The sequence below is a fragment of the Vidua macroura genome, chromosome 4, assembly GCF_024509145.1.
Source record: "Vidua macroura isolate BioBank_ID:100142 chromosome 4, ASM2450914v1, whole genome shotgun sequence".
In the NCBI taxonomy this organism is placed as follows: Eukaryota; Metazoa; Chordata; class Aves; order Passeriformes; family Viduidae; genus Vidua; species Vidua macroura.
In genome coordinates, this window is record NC_071574.1 from 29,544,716 (window position 1) to 29,565,019 (window position 20,304).

At 45.4% G+C, this 20,304-nt stretch overlaps 2 protein-coding genes across 3 annotated transcripts in view; one reads left to right on the plus strand and one right to left on the minus strand.

The window, feature by feature from the left end:
• Window positions 1-235: 235 nt before the first annotated feature.
• DUSP4 (dual specificity phosphatase 4) lies at window positions 236-5,896 on the plus strand. Its single transcript, XM_053976853.1, has 4 exons — window positions 236-629; window positions 3,373-3,509; window positions 3,926-4,145; window positions 4,283-5,896. The coding sequence occupies exons 1-4, from the start codon at window positions 236-238 to the stop codon at window positions 4,666-4,668; spliced, it is 1,137 nt and encodes a 378-aa protein (XP_053832828.1). The 3' UTR covers window positions 4,669-5,896.
• Window positions 5,897-5,967: 71 nt separating this feature from the next.
• The window catches only part of TNKS (tankyrase), a 129,023-nt gene continuing 114,686 nt past the window's right edge, over window positions 5,968-20,304 (minus strand). For both annotated transcript variants that reach the window (XM_053976851.1, XM_053976852.1), the window contains exons 21-27: window positions 18,921-19,041; window positions 18,183-18,280; window positions 16,731-16,805; window positions 15,384-15,489; window positions 14,334-14,520; window positions 13,413-13,569; window positions 5,968-11,391 (exon numbers count right to left, since the gene is read on the minus strand). In XM_053976851.1, the coding sequence (XP_053832826.1) occupies window positions 11,305-11,391; window positions 13,413-13,569; window positions 14,334-14,520; window positions 15,384-15,489; window positions 16,731-16,805; window positions 18,183-18,280; window positions 18,921-19,041 (831 nt within the window). In that variant the 3' untranslated portion in view covers window positions 5,968-11,304. The remainder of the gene's footprint in view (window positions 11,392-13,412; window positions 13,570-14,333; window positions 14,521-15,383; window positions 15,490-16,730; window positions 16,806-18,182; window positions 18,281-18,920; window positions 19,042-20,304) is intronic.

The following is a 20,304-nucleotide window of genomic DNA, read 5'->3' on the forward strand; positions in this document are numbered from 1 at the left end:
TTTTTTTTTTTTTTTTTTTTTGTGAATGGAGGCGGTGACGTCGCCGCGCCCGCGCGCCGCCTCCCCTCCATTCATGCGGCCCCGGCGCGCCGCGAATGGGCGGGGCGGGGCGGGGCGGGGCGGGGGCGCGCGCCGGCCGCCGCCGGGTAGTAAAGGCTGCGCGCGGCGCGCGCGGGGGTGCGCGAGCGGCGCGGGCGGCGGGCGCGGGGCCCGGCGGGCGCTCGCTCCCCCCGCCATGGTGGCCACCGAGGGGCTGCGCGAGATGGAGGGCAGCGCGCTGCGGCGGCTCGTGGGCCGCGACGAGGCCGGGGCCGGCGGCGCCGCGCGGTGCCTGGTGCTGGACTGCCGCCCCTTCCTGGCGCACAGCGCCGGGCACATCCGCGGGGCGCTCAACGTGCGCTGCAACACGATCGTGCGGCGGCGGGCCAAGGGCGCCGTGAGCCTGGAGCAGATCCTGCCGGCCGAGGGCGAGGTGCGGGCGCGGCTGCGGGCCGGGCTCTACTCCGCCGTCGTGGTGTACGACGAGCGCAGCCCGCGCGCGGAGGCCCTGCGCGAGGACAGCACCGTGGCGCTCGTGGTGCGCGCGCTCCGTCGCGACACGGCGCGCGCCGACATCCGCCTCCTGGCAGGTACCGCCGGCGGGGAGCGGGCGGCGGGGACACCGGGAATGCCGGGTGGGGGGAACCGGCCGCGGACAGCCGCCCCCGCCCGGGGACCGGGGGGGGTCCGGGCTCGCCGCGCCCCGGGCAGGGCGCTGCCTTCTCCCGCCTCCGGCTGTCCTGCAGAAGTTGGGAGCCGGCGGGAGGGCTGGGCGGCCGCACGGAGCTGGGGTCCCGGGACCGTCGCGGCGCGGCCATCAGCCCCGAGCGTGGGTGCCCGGGCGGTCTGAGCCGGCTCAGGGGCATCGAGCCCGCCCCGTGGCCCTGCCCGGGACCTGAGGGAAGTGAGTGTGTGTGTGGGGGGGGAAATCCCCCCACGCTTTGTTTGAGTCCATCCCCAGCCCCACGGTGCAGAGGAGGAATTTGTGCAGGGTCACATACCTGCTGTCACGGCGATTTCCCCTTGCAGCGGGCAGAAAACCCGGGGATGCCTCTGTGCTCCTTTTGCGACTACAATAGGGATCAGGGCTGCCCCCCTCTGCCGTGTGTTAAATGGGAAGCTGTGCACATTTGGAGCTGCTGGTCCTGAGAATTGCCGTGAGATGATTTAGGGGCGGGGGATGCTCAGCTGGGGTTCCTGAATGAGCTCTGTGGGGCTTTTTCTTTTTTGTTTACAGCCTGAGAGTCAATTTATTCCTTGGCTTACTTACAGCAGGGGTGAGGATGTGTATGCAGAGTAGCAAATCCATTAAGAGGCTTGATAGATGGAGGAGCTAGCACTTCGGTTGTACTAGATACAGTAAAAGCAGCAGGAGCTGTTCCAGGGATGCGATACGATGTGCTGCTGCGGGAGTGCCTGCACAGCAAGGGCTCACTCAGGAGCAGGCTCCTTCACCGTGAGCCAGCGTGCTGCTGGAGCCACGCATGTGGCAGGAAATGCTGCTCTGCTTCAAGGGTGGCCTTTGTCAGCTGAGAGCTTCTGGTGCCTCTGTGGTTCTCGTGGGAGGCTGGTAGGAATGGGAGCTCTTTTAAAGAATGGGCTCTAAGAGACTCAGTCTCAGCACTACAGTCTTCTTTTTCTGTTCCACAGAACCACTGAAATAATCTGATTCCATGAGAGCTACACTAACCCAGAGCTGTGCATGCCCAAGTGCACATTTGTTGGGTGCAGGTCTCAATGAAGATCCTGAAGTGTTTTGTGCAGGTCAGGCTGCTGCCAGGTTCCCTGTGAAGCAGCCTGGCTGGGGGTTGCTTGGCCATGGGCATCTGCTCTGCCTGGCTCCTGCACCAGGCAGGGCTGATGTGAACAGCCAGGAGCTGCTGGATCAATGAATCTGATGGGATTCATTGAACAGAAGCATTTGAAAAGGTCTCTTTTTCTTTCCAAGATATTTCTGCCCATCACCCTGGGCAGCTTTTCCGTCTCATGGTATGATGACCACTGGAGTGTGAGGTAGTAGATCCAGGGATTTTAGGACCAGATCCCTGGAACTTGTCTAACAAAGGCTCTTGGTTTTGGATGCTCCTTCAAATCGAAGTAGTAGGACTGTAAAGGGATGTCAGGCTAGGGAAATGAAGCTTCTGCAAACTGTCCTGGCTGCGTGGGAGGGACAATGCAAATGCAATGATAAATCTGCACGGTTCTGCTTTAAGGTACTAGAGCCCTTCCTTTTCTAGGGGGAGGAAACCACAAAGGACACTGGGATGCTGGCAGTATCGGGCTCTAGCTGCCCAGGGATTCCTGGGCTGCTTGAGAAGCTTTCATCCATTTTTTTGAATATCCAGCCTTGTTCAGGGCAGTCTCAGAGCTAAGGCTGGATAAGAAGTGTCCTGCTGTATGCTCTGGTAAGCCGAAATCTGCAGGCAAAGGTCCTGCTGTTGGTTTGAGTCTTCAGGAACCATCCTGGGAATCAGGGCTTGATCTAGCTGGAGTCCTGTGGTGAGAGTAAAATACTTGATTTTCATTGATTTTGATGCTCAAAGTCAGACCCTTCAAGGATGTCAGGGTTGTTGATTTGATTTGAATGAGAGAAGGAAATCTCACCAGAAGTGTTTATTGGCAGTTCAACACTGCAGTTTCCCTGTCCTGGGAACTCAGTGGGATTTGCTCGTTTCACCGGCCATGAGGAAGCCCTGACATCCCCTGTGCTTATCCCCTTGGCAGCAGGTCAGAGGAGCAAGCTGCTCCATGTTCAGCTTGCACCTGTGTCCTTGGGAAGCAGCAGACACCTCTCTTGGGTGGCAGCTTGACTGTGGGGTCAGCGTGGCTGTAGCTGGCCAGAGCCAGGGCTTTCCTGGTCTGTTGTTTTGGGAGCTCTGAGCTGGAGGGTCAAGCTGGGAATGGGAGACCTGCCTGTCTTTTGTGACAAAATGATGTGTCAAGGGAAGATGAGAACTGAACAGACTTTGGCCTCGGAGCAGCTTTTCCCATTTAAGTCTGAGTATGCTAGAAATAAATCCTCTCTTCGTTATCTCAGAGAGCAACCTTGGCCTCAGTCTGGAGTTTTGGCTGGCAGTATGCAGGGAACCGAACCCTGGACCAGAGACTTTGGGTGGCCAAGATCATTGCTCTTGGTGCTCTTGCTCCAAGGGAATGGTGGGGCCTCAGGGATTCCCCCCGCTTCCTGCTGAAAGCCTGACTGCTCCTCCTGGGGCAGGAGACCACTCTCCATCGCTGTAGCATCATCTAGTGGCCAAGGGCATCTCCGGCTGTGCCGTTCTGCAGTCCTGTGAATGCGGTCTGGGATAACACTTTGTGCCTCTCTTCTTGCAGGGGGCTATGAGCGCTTCTCCTCGGAGTACCCTGAATTCTGCGCAAAAACCAAGTCCCTCAGCAATGTGTCACCCCCCACCAGTGCTGAGCCCCTGGATCTGGGCTGCAGTTCCTGTGGGACCCCTTTCCATGACCAGGTATGTCTAAAAGCCCGGTGCTTAGCTATCTTGTCTGCCCTTCCAGCATTGCAACCTGCTCCAACAGGAGTCTTTCTGCTCTCCCTTAGCTGGGGCTTGTGGAGCCAAAGCCCTGCTTCCTTTCCTCTCATGGGAAAGCATGGTGGTCCTCCTAAGCCCAGGGTGTTTGTGTGCCCCACTGAGTGGACACGCCCAAATCCTGTTAACCCACACCTGCCTGTTTCTGAACAGGACAAAGAGAGGGAGAGAAAGGGCTGAAACAGGTTAATACCTCAGGACGGCAGCCTCTGCTCCCTCTTCTGAGGGCCCTGGATCAGGTGCCAGGTTGCTGCACAGCTCGACGTTTCCAAGCCATCTGGATGTGTGTCCTGCCTCCCACTGTCCCCTGGTCAACCTGTTGTTTTCCTCTGTCACAGGGTGGGCCTGTGGAGATCCTTCCCTTCCTCTACCTTGGCAGCGCCTACCACGCAGCCCGGCGGGACATGCTTGATGCGCTGGGCATCACAGCCCTGCTGAACGTCTCCTCAGATTGCCCAAACCACTTTGAGGGGCACTACCAGTACAAGTGTATCCCTGTGGAGGATAACCACAAAGCTGACATCAGCTCCTGGTTCATGGAGGCAATTGAGTACATTGGTGAGTGCCTGTGCAGAGATGTTGTGTCCGTTGGTGGCACTGGTGGGAGGGAGGTCAGCCACCACCTGCAGGTTTGGTGAGGGGCTGGGCTGTGGTGGCAGGGTGTGGGTCTCATGTCTCACCCTGTTGCCCTCCAGACTCAGTGAAGGAGTGCTGTGGCCGGGTCCTGGTGCACTGCCAGGCTGGCATCTCCCGCTCAGCCACCATCTGCTTGGCGTACCTGATGATGAAGAAGCGTGTCAAGCTAGAGGAGGCCTTTGAGTTTGTCAAGCAGCGCCGGAGCATCATCTCCCCCAACTTCAGCTTCATGGGGCAGCTGCTGCAGTTTGAGTCGCAGGTGTTGGCCACTTCATATGCAGTGGAGGCTGTCAGCCCCTCGGGGACGCTGCGGGAGCGGGGCAAGGCCACCTCCACTCCCACCTCGCAGTTTGTCTTCAGCTTCCCGGTGTCTGTCGGTGTCCATGCCACCCCCAGCAGCCTCCCCTACCTGCACAGCCCCATCACCACGTCACCCAGCTGTTAGCTCAGGGCTGAGGCCAGCCGGGCAGGTAGTGCCAGGCGTGCAGGGGCGTGGAGCCCTGTGATGTTAAGCAATAGTGCCGGACACTGCCATTCACCCTGGACTCGCCATCTTTTTCGTAGAGAAATTTCTTACCTCATCTTGGTTTGTTTGCTTTTTATTGTTGTTTTGAAAGCACGAAGTTGTAAAAGCCACAAACCTTGACATTGTCCAGGCTCTTTGGGGGAGGAACAAGATAGTATACTGGGTTTCCTCAAGTGCCTGGTCTTCACGTGTTTCCATCCCCATTTTATTGTCTTGTTTTTTTACACCTCCCCTTCTCCCCATGTTTCTGCCCCCTGCTCATTAGGTTGACAAGGGAGCCTACCCTGTTTTTATTGTGCAGCAGCCTTCCCCCTTGCAGAGACACCTCTGTGTGTGTGGTGGGTGCTGCTTACCTGAGCCAGGTACACTTTGGACAAGCAGAGCTGCAGGCAGGGCCTTGGGGCGAGCAGGAGTGGTGGCACAGGGCTGCCTGCACTCAACCTCAGCCCTGCCAGTGGCTGGGGAGATGAGGCAGGAGCTGGCAGGCACCTGCCAAGTCACCATCTGAGTCTATTCCAGGGGGGAGAGCAATCTCTGTGGTTGGGAAGTGGTTTGGAGGGAGAGATGTAGTCTGAAATGCCTCTTTTCTTGCCTCTGTGGATCACTGGTTTCTAGAAAACTTAGGTCCAATCTCCTGTGGCTTTAAGATGAGAAAGAAGGGGTTGGGGCAGCAGTCTGGGCTGCTTTTGATTACTCTGCTCAGCTTCCTCTCCACCAGTCCCACTGCTGCTCTTCTTCCAAAAGAAGCAGGACGGGACATGGGTGGGCTATAATGGAAGAGAGAAGCTGTGGGGTGGAGGACAGGCTGACCCAGAGGTGTCATTCATCCAGCATTTTCAAGCTTCTCCCACGTCATGACCAGCCCTTTTCCTGTGCTGAGTCTTGTTCACCTGTGCAACATTTCTGCAGCTTTTGGTCCAAGCCTTGAAAATGCCTCATCTTCAACCCACCTGGAGCCTTATTTCCCACCCTACCTCTGTCCTTCCCTCCAGTCCAGTCCAACACACAAGATGCCTGTGTGGCTGATGTACATATGTATGGTTTTGTTCTTTTTTTTTTTTTCTAGAAATTAACTTTTTATTTATTGCCTGAGGGAGGGAGAAAACATTGTTTGGAGAAAATAAAAATAAAACTGTTTTCAACAGTTTGGCTGGAGCAAATTTGTCTTAAGACCAAGACAGAACAGCAGGTTGTGCACATATTCCATTTTCACAGAGCAACTGTTAAAAATGTATTTATTGACTTTTAAACTATTACAAGTATTGCAGATCAGACATTTAGCCAAGCACACTTATAGATCAAACTCAGTTGTTACAGAGATGTTACCTAAAGTCCGCCATGTAGGTAGGCTGAGAAACTGCCCATCGTCTTCAACTTTGAGAGAGAAGGTAAAAGAAGAAATAAATAAATGATATCCCAGCTCCAGGTAATCGGCAACCAAGAGAGGACAAACACAGGGCTAGTTATGAAAACAAGTTACACAAAAAAGGTCTAGAAATTCAACCCCTAGCTACATTGCCATCTGGGTTGCCAGAGAAAGCAATTAGGAATGACAAAGCACAAGCTCATGGGACCGCAGCACAGAAAATCCCCATTTCAATTTCCAAAGCTGAAGCAAGTTCTGCAGATGTTAAGAAAGTGTCAAAATTATCTTGTAATAACAGAGATTCTAATAATCTACATTAGTAATTAATGGGACTAGCACTAAAACTTGCCACCAACAGGTTCAGCAAGACCAATACATCAAAACCAGTCAGATAATGTGACTTGACAGGCATATGTGTCAGTGTAATGGAAATGCATCTGCTTCCCATGTCCCCTACAGATTCCCAGGCTCATTCACCTTGCTTCAGAGATTTTAACACACATACAATGTTCCCCAATCCCCTGGGTTTCACATCTACTCTGTGTTTAGAGAGGTGGGAACACTGCCACTCCCTCTCTGCACATCTGTCCTGCCACTCCTGGGAAGACCAGGAGAACATGCTCTGGACTGTGCCCAGCCACCACCTCTGATCACCACTGGATTCAAGTCTGTGGAGGTTCACAAGCCAGTTGCTATGTGAGGCAAGAACTGAATATATATTTTCCTAGGTCTTCCCTATGCAGGCTACAGCATAGCTCACATTGCTGCGCAAATATTCAGCTTAACATAACTGATGCATGTCCTCTTGGATTTCTGAGCTGGACTTTGTGGCAAAGCAGCATGGAAACAGAGAAATCCCACTGAAAATAAATTCACATATTTCCTGACATTCAGCTTCTGAGAATGATAAGCAATGTTCAAACGAATCTGTTTTGTGGCTGGACCCTTCCATTTACCCATCTTGAAAAATCCTGTTCAGGGCAATTTCTGTTAACAGTCCCATAAGGAAATTGCAGGCAGTGCATGAACTGTGCAGAAACTGATGTCATTGTAGGGAGGCTTTTTTGAGATTTGTCACTGTCTTAAGTAGCCTTCACAGGCCATGCAGTGGCACATGTTTGCATCCCTCAGTACCTCACACATTCACAGGGAGCAGACACCTCCTCTAACCTAGAACAAACAGTAGGAGCAAGGAGGTTTCCAGAGCCAAGAAAGTGCCTTTCTCCAGGAGCTACTCCCTCCCATATATCACATGCCTTTTCTGTGTCTGCTGGCCACCACAGCCAACAGTGCAGAACATTTTGCAGGGTTTTCTCTCTGCTTCAATGTAGAACTTTCTTTTGGGGTACTCCCATAACAAACAAGCAAAGTTTAAGTTTGCAGGCAAAATAAATTCCTGCTACATAATGCAGTGGGATTCAATTGCATCACATGCAAACACTCAAAACAGAGTTTAGAAAACCAATAGTGACTGCAACATGGTGGAATTAGTATAAGAGGTTTGTAACGGTCTCTGTGGAGCTGGGGTCAAACACAACTGATAGATAAAAATAAGAATTAAAAACTAAAATATACCTTATTAAGGTACTGTACTGTCTGCTTTTAATCCTAACAAAAGTTTTGTTGACAGCAATCAGAATGCAGTGTCACTCTGCACCAAGTATCTAAGTCATCAGTCTCACAGAAACAGTTTCAGCAATGGAGAGCAGAACCCTCCTTCCTTTGTTAGGTGGTGACTTTTCTTTCTGTTTGCCTATTAAGGTCCTGTTGCGAAACTACACAGAAGTTTCAAAATGCTGCCTCAAAGGGACACTGACAAAAATCAACAGGCCTGAGAGACACATTGTCCCTTGTGCCAGCAGACACCAAGTTCTGTCCCTGGTCTCCCAAGCCTAGGAGGGCCCAGCCCAGCTTTCTTACATCCTCAGCTCCTACTGTGCCTCCCACTGGTGAGCCAATGCTGCAAAATGAGTATCCCTGTATCAGGGGACTGCTCTTCTCAGGAGGTGAAAAACTTCATTTCTCAGGAGACAGCAACTGCCTGGTTATGGGGTCACAGCATGTTTAAGGTCCCATTGTAGTTAACTCCCCCAGCTAAAGCAGCAGCGTCTGTACCGTTAACAGCCTGCCAAATGCACCACAACCACGACTGGGTTTTTAACGGGTAACTTTGATATTGATGGGCAGATCCTCACTTTGTTTTGAACTGTAAGAGCAGCTATGACAACATATGCTACTCCTGCACAGGTGTCTATAACACACAGATGCATCATCAGGCCTGGGTATTCCTCTGTGTCTGGCCACAAACGGATATGAGATCACGCCATTACGAGACAAAAACCACTGCAAAATGATTTCCTCACACAGCACCTTTACTCTGCACAGAACATCAGAAACATTAACACTGGCAGTTCAAAGATACTGGAAAGTAGAATCACAGAATATGCTGAGTTGGAAGGGACCCATCAGGATCATTGAGTCCAGCTCCTGGCTCTGTGCAAGACAGCCCAGGAGTCACACCATGTGCCTGAGAGTGTCATCCAAAACCTTCTTGAACTCTATCAGGCTTGGTGCTATGACCACTTCCCTGGGGTCCCTCTGGGTGAAAATCCTTTCTCCTAGTATCCAACCTAAATCTCCCCTGATTCAGCTTCATGTTGTTTCCTCCAGTCTTCTTACTGGTCATGGGGGTGAAGACATTGATACCTGCCCCTCCACTTCCTCTCGTGAGGATGTTGAAAACCTCAATGAGGTCTCCCCTCAATCTCCTCCAGGCTATTTTTATCCTCTAGAAGTTTCAGGCTGCAAAACGAATCCAGACTAGCCATTAGTTGAACCAGCACATAGGAAACAACAAGCAAGAACAGCATCCGGTGTGGGCTTGGTGGGGTTTTCCTTTTTAGATTTGTTCTTGGTTTTGAAAGATGTAAAGCTTTTAACTTTCACGCCCACATTAACCATTTTGCTCACTTAAGCAGCACAGCTGTTTCACCATTTAAAACTATGTCTAACTGGGGATGGAGAGCAGCACTCACTCTGTTCGCTATCTGAAACCCTAGAGCAGATAGGCACATCCCCTCATTCCATTATTAACTAAATGAAAAACAAACCCCAAACTTAAATGGTGAATACAAAGCTTCAAAGCCTAGTGGTGATCCTTGCAATCCTCTAACACTATGAAACAAGTAGCCAAAATACAAGCACCCAATTTATCAATGAAACTTGTTTAAAAGGACAACTAGGCTAGAGCCTGGCTGGGACTTCAAAGCTACATATTTAATCAGGTCACAAAATGAAGCGAGAACCATATATCCACTATCAGCTCGAGAAAAGTAAAACTCAGATTTCAAGTTCTGTTGGAGTATTGCTATTTCTAAGGTTTCCTTTAGAGACATTACAAAGAGATGATGTTCAGGTAGCCATATTGCATCAAATGACTGATTTTACAGTGGGTGATATTTCTTGTGAGGATGACTTGCTTCAACATTAATGCCTTAACATCAAAAATAAAAATGTTGTGTCTTAATGCTGAAAGTGAAATGCTCTTCAGGATTAAGTCTGTTTTATACAAACATGTTAGCAAAATCCCACTTGTGGGAAGCACGTATATTTTTATGAACTAAGAGCACACTATTCTGTTGCTTTCTTGCTTTAAAGGGAATCAAACCTGAATGCATGAACTGGATCATCAGATACTAAATAGTGCTGGTTGATAGGGTAATGTACCACATGTTGTGTCCACAGGAACATTTTTTTCCTCCAGTTTTTACATGGTCAACACTGAAGCATATCTCCTGGTATTAGTTGTTAGGAAAAAAATTAACAGGTCTTGATCTTCAACCTTCTCTAAAACTGTAAAACACCACAAAAAAGAAACAGTTTCTACTTTTGTTAAATTCATATCCATCATGAGGGGGACTTTTGAAACTGTTTGATGCTGTGCTATGCAATGTTTAAAAATAACTTTCTTCTACCCAGTAAAATAAACCTGGGAATTTGGGAAGAAGGGTATTAAGTGAATAAATCCTAACTTTGTTCTCTGATATACCTGCAAACAAATCCGCTTGCCAACTGATACTTTAAAATTTTGTTCTCATCAAAATGTAAAATTGATATTTAAAAAAATTATTACTTTTGTAAATCCTTTAAGCTCTTCAACTGTGATGTCACACACAAAGATATGACAGGAAACTGCTGTAATACACTTTCCCTTACCAGCCTGAAACCCATTTCCTGGGTTTCATCTTACAGAGGGACATGAACCAGATACGCCCTCCTGTATGAAATCTTCTGACCTTCTGACTTTTCACCTGCTTCTCCCAGCAAAACCATACCCTGCTGTAACTGGAGAACATTTCACATCTCCTGCATGTACTTAACAGGAGCCTTAGAAAATGCCCTTTTAGAGATGCCAGGACAGGGCATGGACCTGTTTCATGAAGTTCTTCTAAGCACAAGAGCTGGTTTTACCCTTGCAAACACTTCCTAGGGCTTCCCCCAGAAAACTCACACAGACCAGGCAGCAAACTGACATTGTTTGTTTCCACTCTAAAGTTACACTCACTCATGTTATCGTTTGCTCAGAGGTGTGCAAAAAATACCCTATATTGAATAACTTGACCTAGCCCCTCCTCAGATGAAATTTATATTGCATTGTTAACGATTTTAGTCGACTTGACTTTGTGCAAAATATCTTCAAGAAAGTTCTGGCTCAACTTCAGAATACAAAAGGAGAATAAATAGGATCACTTGAAAACAGGAAATGAATGGTGTATGCTGAAAAGAAAATGATGGGCTTTATGTAATTTATCTGCAAATAAAATAACTAGAAAAGTAGTGTCTGAAATTTTAGCATGTGAGATGGCAGCAATAAAGATTTCCATTTGCACAATAATGTTCCCAAGGTCTAGATCAAAACAATATTATTTTACACATGGTATCTGCAGAGACTAGGAGCCTGAGATATGTTATTAAAAGGCAGTCCCTTGTAAACTTTCCTCAAGAGGAACAGTAGCAGTTGAGTATGCAAGAGTTACTCATTATCATATTCATCAAGACAGCAATACTTTATAAAAGACATACAGCTTATTTCCAGGTTGTTAAGAATTTTATGTGATACTGATTTTCTGAAACATGTATCCATCCAGTCCAAGATTGAAGTCACATCCTTCTCCACTGTTCTGAAGCTACTAGGTCTTTTGTTCTGCTGCTGTTGCTGTCTGTGAAGGAGCTTCTGGTTTCACAATCTGGTATGTAATGAGATATTCTGGGTATGCCTGAAAGTAAAATAAGAAAAAAAACCCTGGTTTATGCAAGGGTAACTCAGCAAGTTCCAGTTTTTGCAATTCACTAAACAGAGACCAAGAAGGACAGCACAAAAACCAGCTCTATGTTCACAGCATGCAAGAACAAGTAGATTTGTCAAACCTAGCCAGCACTATGCGGAACTACTGGATGTACTTAACACCTTGGTTAATACACAAATAGAAAGATGTTTCTTCCACATAGTCACTGCCAGAAATTGTGTGCAACAGTTACTCTCCTTGTTAGCTAATCCTACAAATTGGTCAGTGCCTGTTAAGTTACTCAAAAATCTCGGATGACTGATGAAGTCTGACCTCAAAAGGGTCAATAGCTTGCGATGTAACCTGAAAAAAGCCTTTACTGGCAGTAAAATATTTGGCCCACCCAAAGCACATAACCCAGTATGTCATCTGTCCAGTGTTTCCTGGAGACAGCTGGTAGCCAGTTCAGTCTCAGAACAAAGCTAGAGTTGATGGAGAGCAGGGCCCCATTTGGAGGAACATCGACAGATGAGAGGAGACTGGGCCTATAGAAGCCTCATGTAATCCAGCAAGGGCAAAGGCACCTGAGATGAATTCCTTGTAACACTGCAGGATGAGAAGCCACTCAGCTGAAAAGGTGATGGGGTCCTTGGGTGACAGCAAGCTCAAGCAGAAACAATAGTGTGTCCTGGCAGCAATAAATGCTGCAAGCATCCTGTGGTAAATTACCATCCTGTGGTAAATCACCAGGTGCAGCAGCGACTGCTGTTTATTCACTACTCCCTCAACCACATCTAGAAAACCAAAAACTTTTAGGTTCTCCAATACAAGAAAGATGCCAACAAGCTGGAGCCAAGTTCAGCAAAGGACCAATAACATAGTCAGGGGCAGAGAGCACAGGATAAAGAAGATGCTGAGAGAGAGATGGGCTTGTTTGATCAAAAAAGGGAAGGCTTTGTAGGACCATAATTGTCACTCTACCATAGAAGGTCACCTGACTGGTCAGGCACAGTCTGTGCTTACTGAAGCTCTGCTGGCTGTCTTGAATCACTTCCTGGTCTGGTATGTGCCTTCCATGAGGATCTTTTCCATGATATTCCCAGACTCAGAGGTGAGGGTCACCTATCTGTAGTTCCCTTGTGTCTACTTTTCTCCCTTTTTAAAAAATCTGAGTGATGTCTCCCTTTTTCCATTCACTGGGGTCCTTGCCTGACTGCTATGACTTTTCAAACATCACAGAACTAACAGAACATTCTGAGTTAGAAAGGACCTGCAAGGACACTACCAAGTCCAACTCTTAAGTCAATGGACCATACAGCGAATGGCCATGATCTTGGTATTATTAGCAGCACGTTCCAACCACCCAAGATAATCTGAGGGTATGTTGGAGAGTGGTTTGGCAACACCATCAGCCAGCTCCCTCAGGACCGGGGATGTTTGTCATCAGGCCCCACAAATTTGTGGTTATTCAGTTTGATCAAGTGATCTGGGAGCCATCCATGGCAGTAAGCAAAACACTTTTATAGAGTCAAGGTCTAGCTGAGTTACTCAGATTAAAAATCAAGTTTTGAAGACTCCTGTACTACTCCAGCTGCCATTTAAGAGTAGTCTCTGTCACTGATGGAAATCTACAGGTAAAAAGCCCAGAATCCTCAAGATGTGCTAGAGCTCCAAAAATGCATGTGACCTTGATACTGCAGTAATGCCACTAAAATGCAGTGGGAGAAAGACAGCTTACTGAGAGAAGCTACAATTCTTAATAGACTCCATCAGTGCTGCACAGGGGAAATTAGGCAATTCTGCACAGTATAAATCAGAGCAGATCAGTGGATAGGAGTAGCATTTGCCGTCTAGATACAGTTCACTGTTTATGTCCCCATTTAAATGAAAGAAAACCCAACAACCTAATCAGCAGCGTTATCACAGCACACTTGGTCTGGAAAGCAGCTACGCCCCATGTCCAGCTCCAAGCTCTGTCCTTGTATAAAGCCAGTGCCTGCTAACCCACCTACCTGTTCCCCTCTGTAGATAACATACTCGGCGTAAGCAAGTCCATTCACGCTTGGCCTGCCGATAACAGAATGGTGCCCGGGAGGGGCGTGAGCCATCTTCATTGTGCTGAACTGAAGAAAGGATTTGCCAAGGGTCACTCTACAGAAGAGCATTTGCCTAAAACAAAAAAAGAGAGCATCATTTTCAAATATCTTACTAGGAGTTGTATACTTCCAGGAGGACTTCAGTCTTTTGAGTTCATTTCATTACAATTAATTTCTCACAGCTTCTTAGAGAAACACTTTAAGAAACGAGTTCTAAGACTGTATAAAACCTGTCACAAAAACCTTTCGTGACACACAGAATGGAAAACACACAGTTTGTTTAGCCCTGACATAGAAGCCTGTTCTAGTTCATTTTATATAAAGCTGTTGAAAGAAGCTGAAACTCTCTGTGTTCCTACCAGCAGGGAATGGACAGATGTCAGAGTGTGAGAAACACAGTGGTCTACTCCAGGACAAAACAAAGCTGTGATTAAGTCCTGTTCCAAAATTATCTACCTCCAAAATTATCTGATCCACAGTACCACACTGTACTGCTGACCACCACTTTGTACTGCAGTTTAATCCTGAGAGTGCCTGGAGTTTAATTGCTATTTTCTCCTGACTCTTCATTTTCAAACTTGCTGTTTCAAGCCTCTTTCCTGAGCCACAGCTCACTTTGATTTATACTCACTGCACGCTTAGATGTAATTTTTGACCTTCCTGCGGGACCTGCTGCATTTATATTCGTTTTTGTTCAACCTTGAAAACAGAAAACTGCATTTTTCCTGCCATGACCAAGCTCAAGTGGCCATTCTTTGCCTGCATGTCACCCTGTGCCAGGATCATAAAAACTAGGACAGCCAGAATTATGTGTGGGGAACTCTGCTGGATTCCTACCTGTGGCAGATGTAACAGGACCTGTCTTTGTGTGTGGGACAGCCAGTTCCTCCCCCTATTCCATACACATATTGGTTGCTTTTCGAGGAGTTCTCAGCAAAGTAAATTCCAGCTCCAAACATTCCTCCAATGTATGCATGCCTTTCATCAAATCCTTTGTGAATGATAGCGTTAATAAAAGGAGACCCTAGAACAGTGACACAAAAAGACACATACTGGTTAAGTTGTATAGTAATACAAGACTCAATGTCAAGAGGTGTTTATCTGCCTCAAATAGACCATTAAATACCAGAAAGTGTGCTCAGTCAGCTGGAAGGGGGCGATACCCAGCAGGATGCAGTGATGTGTGGGATTTATCATTATATACCAAAATCCCACGTGTGACTCATTTCTTACTCATTTCACAGATCTCATTAAATGGCTTTCCCCCCACTCAAATTTCAGTGCAATTTATCTGTCAATGCACACCCTCTCCAGGAGTCAGCACTGGTTAAAGTGGGGCAAGGTGTCAGGACAATCATACCCAAAACCAATTTCCTATACAGAATCCACAGAAGAATCTAGGACAGAAGGACCTTCAGGCAATTGTCATTTGCAGGCATTTCTAGAGAAATCTTGCTGAAACTCATGGTTGGTTTTGATTCCTTTCCCCGATGCTTGCCTGAAGCACCAGAGTAAAACACTTTTATTGTGTGCTGCTCCTCTCATTTAGAAGACAGCATGTCTTTCTCACAGCAATGTAACACCATCCCAGCAGCTTTACTGGAAATGACTAAGATACAGCTTAGCAAAAAACCTTCCTCTTTCTTAAAAATCTGAAACATGATAGAAGTATTTCTTATCTAGAGTAGCTTTTTGGACTGCAGTAATCACACAGAGTAACTCCACCACCCCCACATCCCCAATGCACCCCCTGCATTTCTAGTGTAGAAACACAATTACTTCCATAGGATGGTGACACAGCAACAATAACATTGCCTGTGGGTCTTCGAAAGGTTTGGGGTTTTTCTGTTAAATACCAATGCATACAAAAAGATACTACTTCCTTACCGTGAAACAACATGCGCTCATTGTGATGATTATGATTCTCCTCTGAGACCTCCTTCTGTCTGTGACAGAATCTCTCCCGCAACTTCTTGTTCACTACCTTTTGAATCTACAGCAGAACAACAGATCCAACCATGCTGTTACCATAACATTTCAATCTCTCACACGTATTTGAATTGCAATTGAAATGAAATCTAGTTTCACGGAGTTCACATTAATTTGACTGGGAAACTGACGGGAAGACATGTGAATACTATCAAGAAACCCCATGGCTGTCCTGCACACAAGGCTGAAGTCTCTCCAACAACTCCGTAGCCCACACTTACAAATAGTTGAAGCTACTATGAAACAGCAGCCTAAGTCTTCAGGTTTAAGGACAACTTTCAGGCTTCTTCTCACAGGACCTTCAAAACCACAAAGAACTACAAACTGTCTGAAACTCCTTCCCACTCTGCTTTGAGCCCTGCTGACTGATCCTGTCTAGCTCTTTGAAACTTGCTGTCTAGTTTAGGCTTATTTTATATGAAAGAACTTTTTATTTTATATGAAAGAACTTTTGGTTCTTTTCATAAAAAATAACGAGATGTGCTGTTTAATCTATCTATATAATTTCAGCCACATGCTCTAATACCACTGTGGTTTCTGTAAAGGACTTCACCACTGGTTGGGAGTAGGATAGAAGAAGAGTTTACTTCAGGATGTGTATCTATTGGATCAAGTTGCAAAGGCTCTGCACAGGCTTACTTCTCAAAGAGCTAGGCAGCACTGGTAGGTTTGCTGAAGCTCAGAAACCAAGTTCTGTTCTGATTCCCTCTATTTCATTCTCCCCAGAACAAGAAACCAGAAAGTGTACTTTCCCTCAGAAAGACACCACTATTTTCTGGAACAGCATGGCTTGGAAAATGCATTCTTCTAGCTGGCAAGGGCAAAGGAGGTGGTGTCAAGCTGGAAAGTTGCATAGGGAGATAGAAACTTCTTATTAGAAATCATGTTCATCCTTTCACACACATACCCCAAATTGCCTTTAAAACTGCAAGAAAAGACTACACTGAGAAAAAAGATAATTCTGTGTTGCAAGGGTCAAACACAGAAGTTCTAGTCCTCTGAAATTCAATCAGGTTCTTCACCACCTCTGTCTTCAACATCAATCCTTCAGCCCAAGCGGACACTTTTCCCTCATGCCCTGTGCAGAGCATGCATTCATTTTAGCACTTGTGTTAACTCTATGCCTGAGTATCATTTCAACAAAGAACTTTAAATATAGAAGGGCAAACCATTAAACTGATTCTGCCTGCTGGTGTAACTACTAACATACTTTACCACATAAAACTGAGAGGTTTTGAAACTTACCCTGATGACATTGTATCTGTTGAAGATCCCACCAGCATTTCCACCATCCCGATGCTCCCGGATTGTACTTTGCATCTATACAGAAAACCAAAATTGAATGTTCAGCACATAAACCTTGCTAGCAAAGCAAAGTATCCACGCAATGTCTCAGTGTATCACTGGCAACAACAATCTTGATGGAAAATGAATTAAAAGGTGTAAATAAAAAAACAATCTCTATTTTAAATTGAGGTATACCCTAATTTCTCAAGCAGCAAACACATGCTGTCCCACAACAGGGAAGCTGGATGATGCAATTATCCAATCTTGTAATAAAAATCCACATAAGAAAAAAGAGAATAATGGTACTTGCTATCAAAATGATATACAACTAGAAAACCTTCTTTAAATTAGAAAAAAAAAGTCTTTGAAAATTAATATACAAAAGGATCACTTCATAGTAATAACAAATGTGATTTTAATAAGTTTAGTTTGCATTTCTTGGTATTAGGGAAATACCTGCACTGAAAATTCTCCTATGTCATTAGCAGAGCATTTCACATTCCCTCAGAAATAGTTTCATTTCGTCTTTTAGAGAAGTATTTATAGCTACAGCAACAATATTTTGTAACAGTTCAAATAAACATTCCAATTTACTATGGCAGACAAGTGACCCTTTCTTTCAGAGAAGTTTATAAAAAAGATCTGCACAAACTCCACTTTATGAAGTTACTAATAAAAATACACCCATCTAAGCTGGCAGCAATCCTGATTATCTAGACTTTTTAAACAACTCCAAACACTTCTGTGCTATAGTGTAGGAACATGACACAAATAGCAAATGCACAGTAAAATAGAGTTTCTTCAGGAAGTCTTTTTTCTGTTATGATTTTTGCTTTCAAAATGGTATGTGCCTGTAGTTTACTTAAATAAAAGAGCATGTGTGTGTGTGGGAGGCAAAATTACAGTCAATTCTCAATTATCCAAGAGCTGTTTATCTGGGTTACAGATTAACTAAGCCAGAGACAAGAGAAAACAAGCTGGTTCACTGAAAATGCTTAGAGAATTGCATGGCCTTGATGCCTTGGTTTCACACACAGCTTTTAATTTTCACAGGTCCACCTATCTACAGAAAGCTGTGCAAACTCTCTCTATGAGACAATATCCAACACAAGATCCAAAACACAACAACAAACGGGACAACTTCAGGCTGTAGCAAACAAAATAAAACTGGAATAACACTAAGTGAACAGAATTAAAAAAAATGGCAGGATATAGAAAAATAATTTCTATCATTGTTCTATATGAAAGAACAAATGAAGAACCCTAAACTTCGTATCAGATCTATGCAATTCATACACCAAAACCTATTTTAGCACTTTCAACACGTATTGCACACTTCAGCTCTGACAGGTTATCAGTGGAAAGAAAAATATATGGCCCCTGAAGCATTAAGAAAGGGACTTGGATTACCTCCTCTTCTACAGACTGATACTCCTTATCATCAGGAGCAAGGTCAAGGAGAATGGTCCCCTGACTCACACAGTGGAAAGTCAAATAAGGATTGGTACCTGCAAAGAGAAGGATGACAAGGAGCAAAAATCAACAGGAAAAACCAATACTGGCTCTATTTGTATCCATCATCATTATTGTTCTTCTTAAACAACCCCAGTACAGGAAATGCAAAATAAACACAAGGCATAAGCACAACCTCAAAAAGATAAAAGTGCTTTCTTTAGCACTTTTAGCTTTTAAATTAGAGGCTTTAAAAGAGAGAAGAAAAATGCATGTGGGATGTAATGCCCTTTATTGCTTCCTCTTTCCATAGAAACATTTCAGAAGCATGGGGCAGCTAAAACCCTATCAGGCTTATCCTTCAGGATATAACTTGCCTGTGGGTAGGTACAGAGGGCAAATCAATACAAAAGCTCCTCTCTGGGTGAAATAGAGTCCTGAGACATGGGAACAGCTTCCAAAGCTGCCTCAGGGGTATCCATTGTCTGAAAAGGCAAGTGATCACTTTGTCTGGTATCTCCTTAATAAATTCTTTAGCTATCAGAACCCACTCAGCCACCATGTCTGCAGCAAATACACTTTCCTGACATTCAGATTCTTTCAAGTCTGGTGACAATGCCTACATTTAGAGAAAGTGACTTATGGGAGCCTGTTGTGTGCTACACTTAGACTAGCCAGTAAAAGTGTCATATTTACCTTGCTGACCTCCTAGAAGTCTCTCCACACCCTTTATTAATTTGTGGCGATGTCCATACGCATTGATCCCAATTTCTTTAAGTTCCTCATGCCCCATGTCAGCCAACACATCCAGGGTTATCTGGAAAAGTGAAAGATCACAGAAATCACTTGTCAAACCTGGCCTGACTTTCAAGGCTGGAGACTTATCACTTCAGAAATTGGAAAGTATTCATGTTGCAACCAACAGCATAAAGGTAGATAATGTTTTGCTTCACTTCTACTTGCTGCCACCTTCTGGCAAACCTCTCCCTATCACAGGACCATACCCAGGTACTACAGCCTGAAGTTGCACAAAACTTTCAGTTCTTTCACACCAATTAACAAGAGCTGGTTCTCTAAGAAGGTTCTCACAAACATTTTTACTTAGGTAGAAGGGGGATGCACTGAAATGCTGGCACAAATATGAGAGTGCTCTTGAAGCATTCAACGTTTCACAGCATTGTACAATTTGTTACTTTCATTAGACAAGCAGAAATTAATATTCTACAAGCTTACTGATAACAAGCCAAGGTGAAAAAGTGCATGTGAAGGTAGTGCTTGGAAAAAACAGCTTAAAATAATAAGCTTAAAGAAGATGAGCTTGTTTTTTCTACAAAGAAACTTACAAGAAGAGCTAGATGATTCAAAATGATGAATGTATTGAATCCGATTTGCATTGTTAAATCTTATTAGCAGGGAAAGATCTGAACAGGTTAGGAGTTAAGGAAGCAAAAGTAGAACAAGACCAGCTAGGCAACAGAAAGCCGTGAAAAATAATAAGAAAACCAGAGAAGCGTATAGCTTGGTTTAAGGTTGGTTTCCTTCTGAACAGGAGTTCCAAATTAAAGAGAAGAGCTTATGCTTCATATATCAGAAGGGAAAAAATTCTATGGTATTTTATCTTTGAACATTTTATAGAAACAGCTGGAACTGTAAAAAAACACATTATATTTCAAACCTCTGTTTCCTGATTCCTCAATAAAAGATTAGCAGCAGAGGCCAAAGGAAAAAATAATCATCAAATCCAGTCTCTTGCACCTGTACCTTTCACTTCCACATGTATCTTTTTATTTCAGCATATAGTCAAAGTGGAGGGTGTTTCCTAGATCTAACCAAAGTATCACATGTAGCATTACAGGTGGTGAAAGGCTTGTTTGGCTGTCAAGACTGCTGAAGGACAAACACAGGTGACATTTGAACCTAACTTCACTATAGTCATCATATTCGAAGTTCACAAGGTTCAAAATAACTCTCAGAATACAAGCCAAATTGGCAGTCACAGTGTATGTGTAAGTGAAAGCTACTTGACACCTGAATCCAACAAGAAAAGATATTTTCATAGGTTTTGCAACTTCATCATATT

Bases quoted from the DNA above. Each gene is read 5' to 3' on its own strand.
- DUSP4 (XM_053976853.1), top strand. From the start codon at position 236: ATGGTGGCCACCGAGGGGCTGCGCGAGATGGAGGGCAGCGCGCTGCGG. The intron at 3,510-3,925 runs GTATGTCTAAAA...CCTCTGTCACAG, and splicing joins GGACCCCTTTCCATGACCAG to GGTGGGCCTGTGGAGATCCT. The intron at 4,146-4,282 runs GTGAGTGCCTGT...GTTGCCCTCCAG, and splicing joins GGAGGCAATTGAGTACATTG to ACTCAGTGAAGGAGTGCTGT.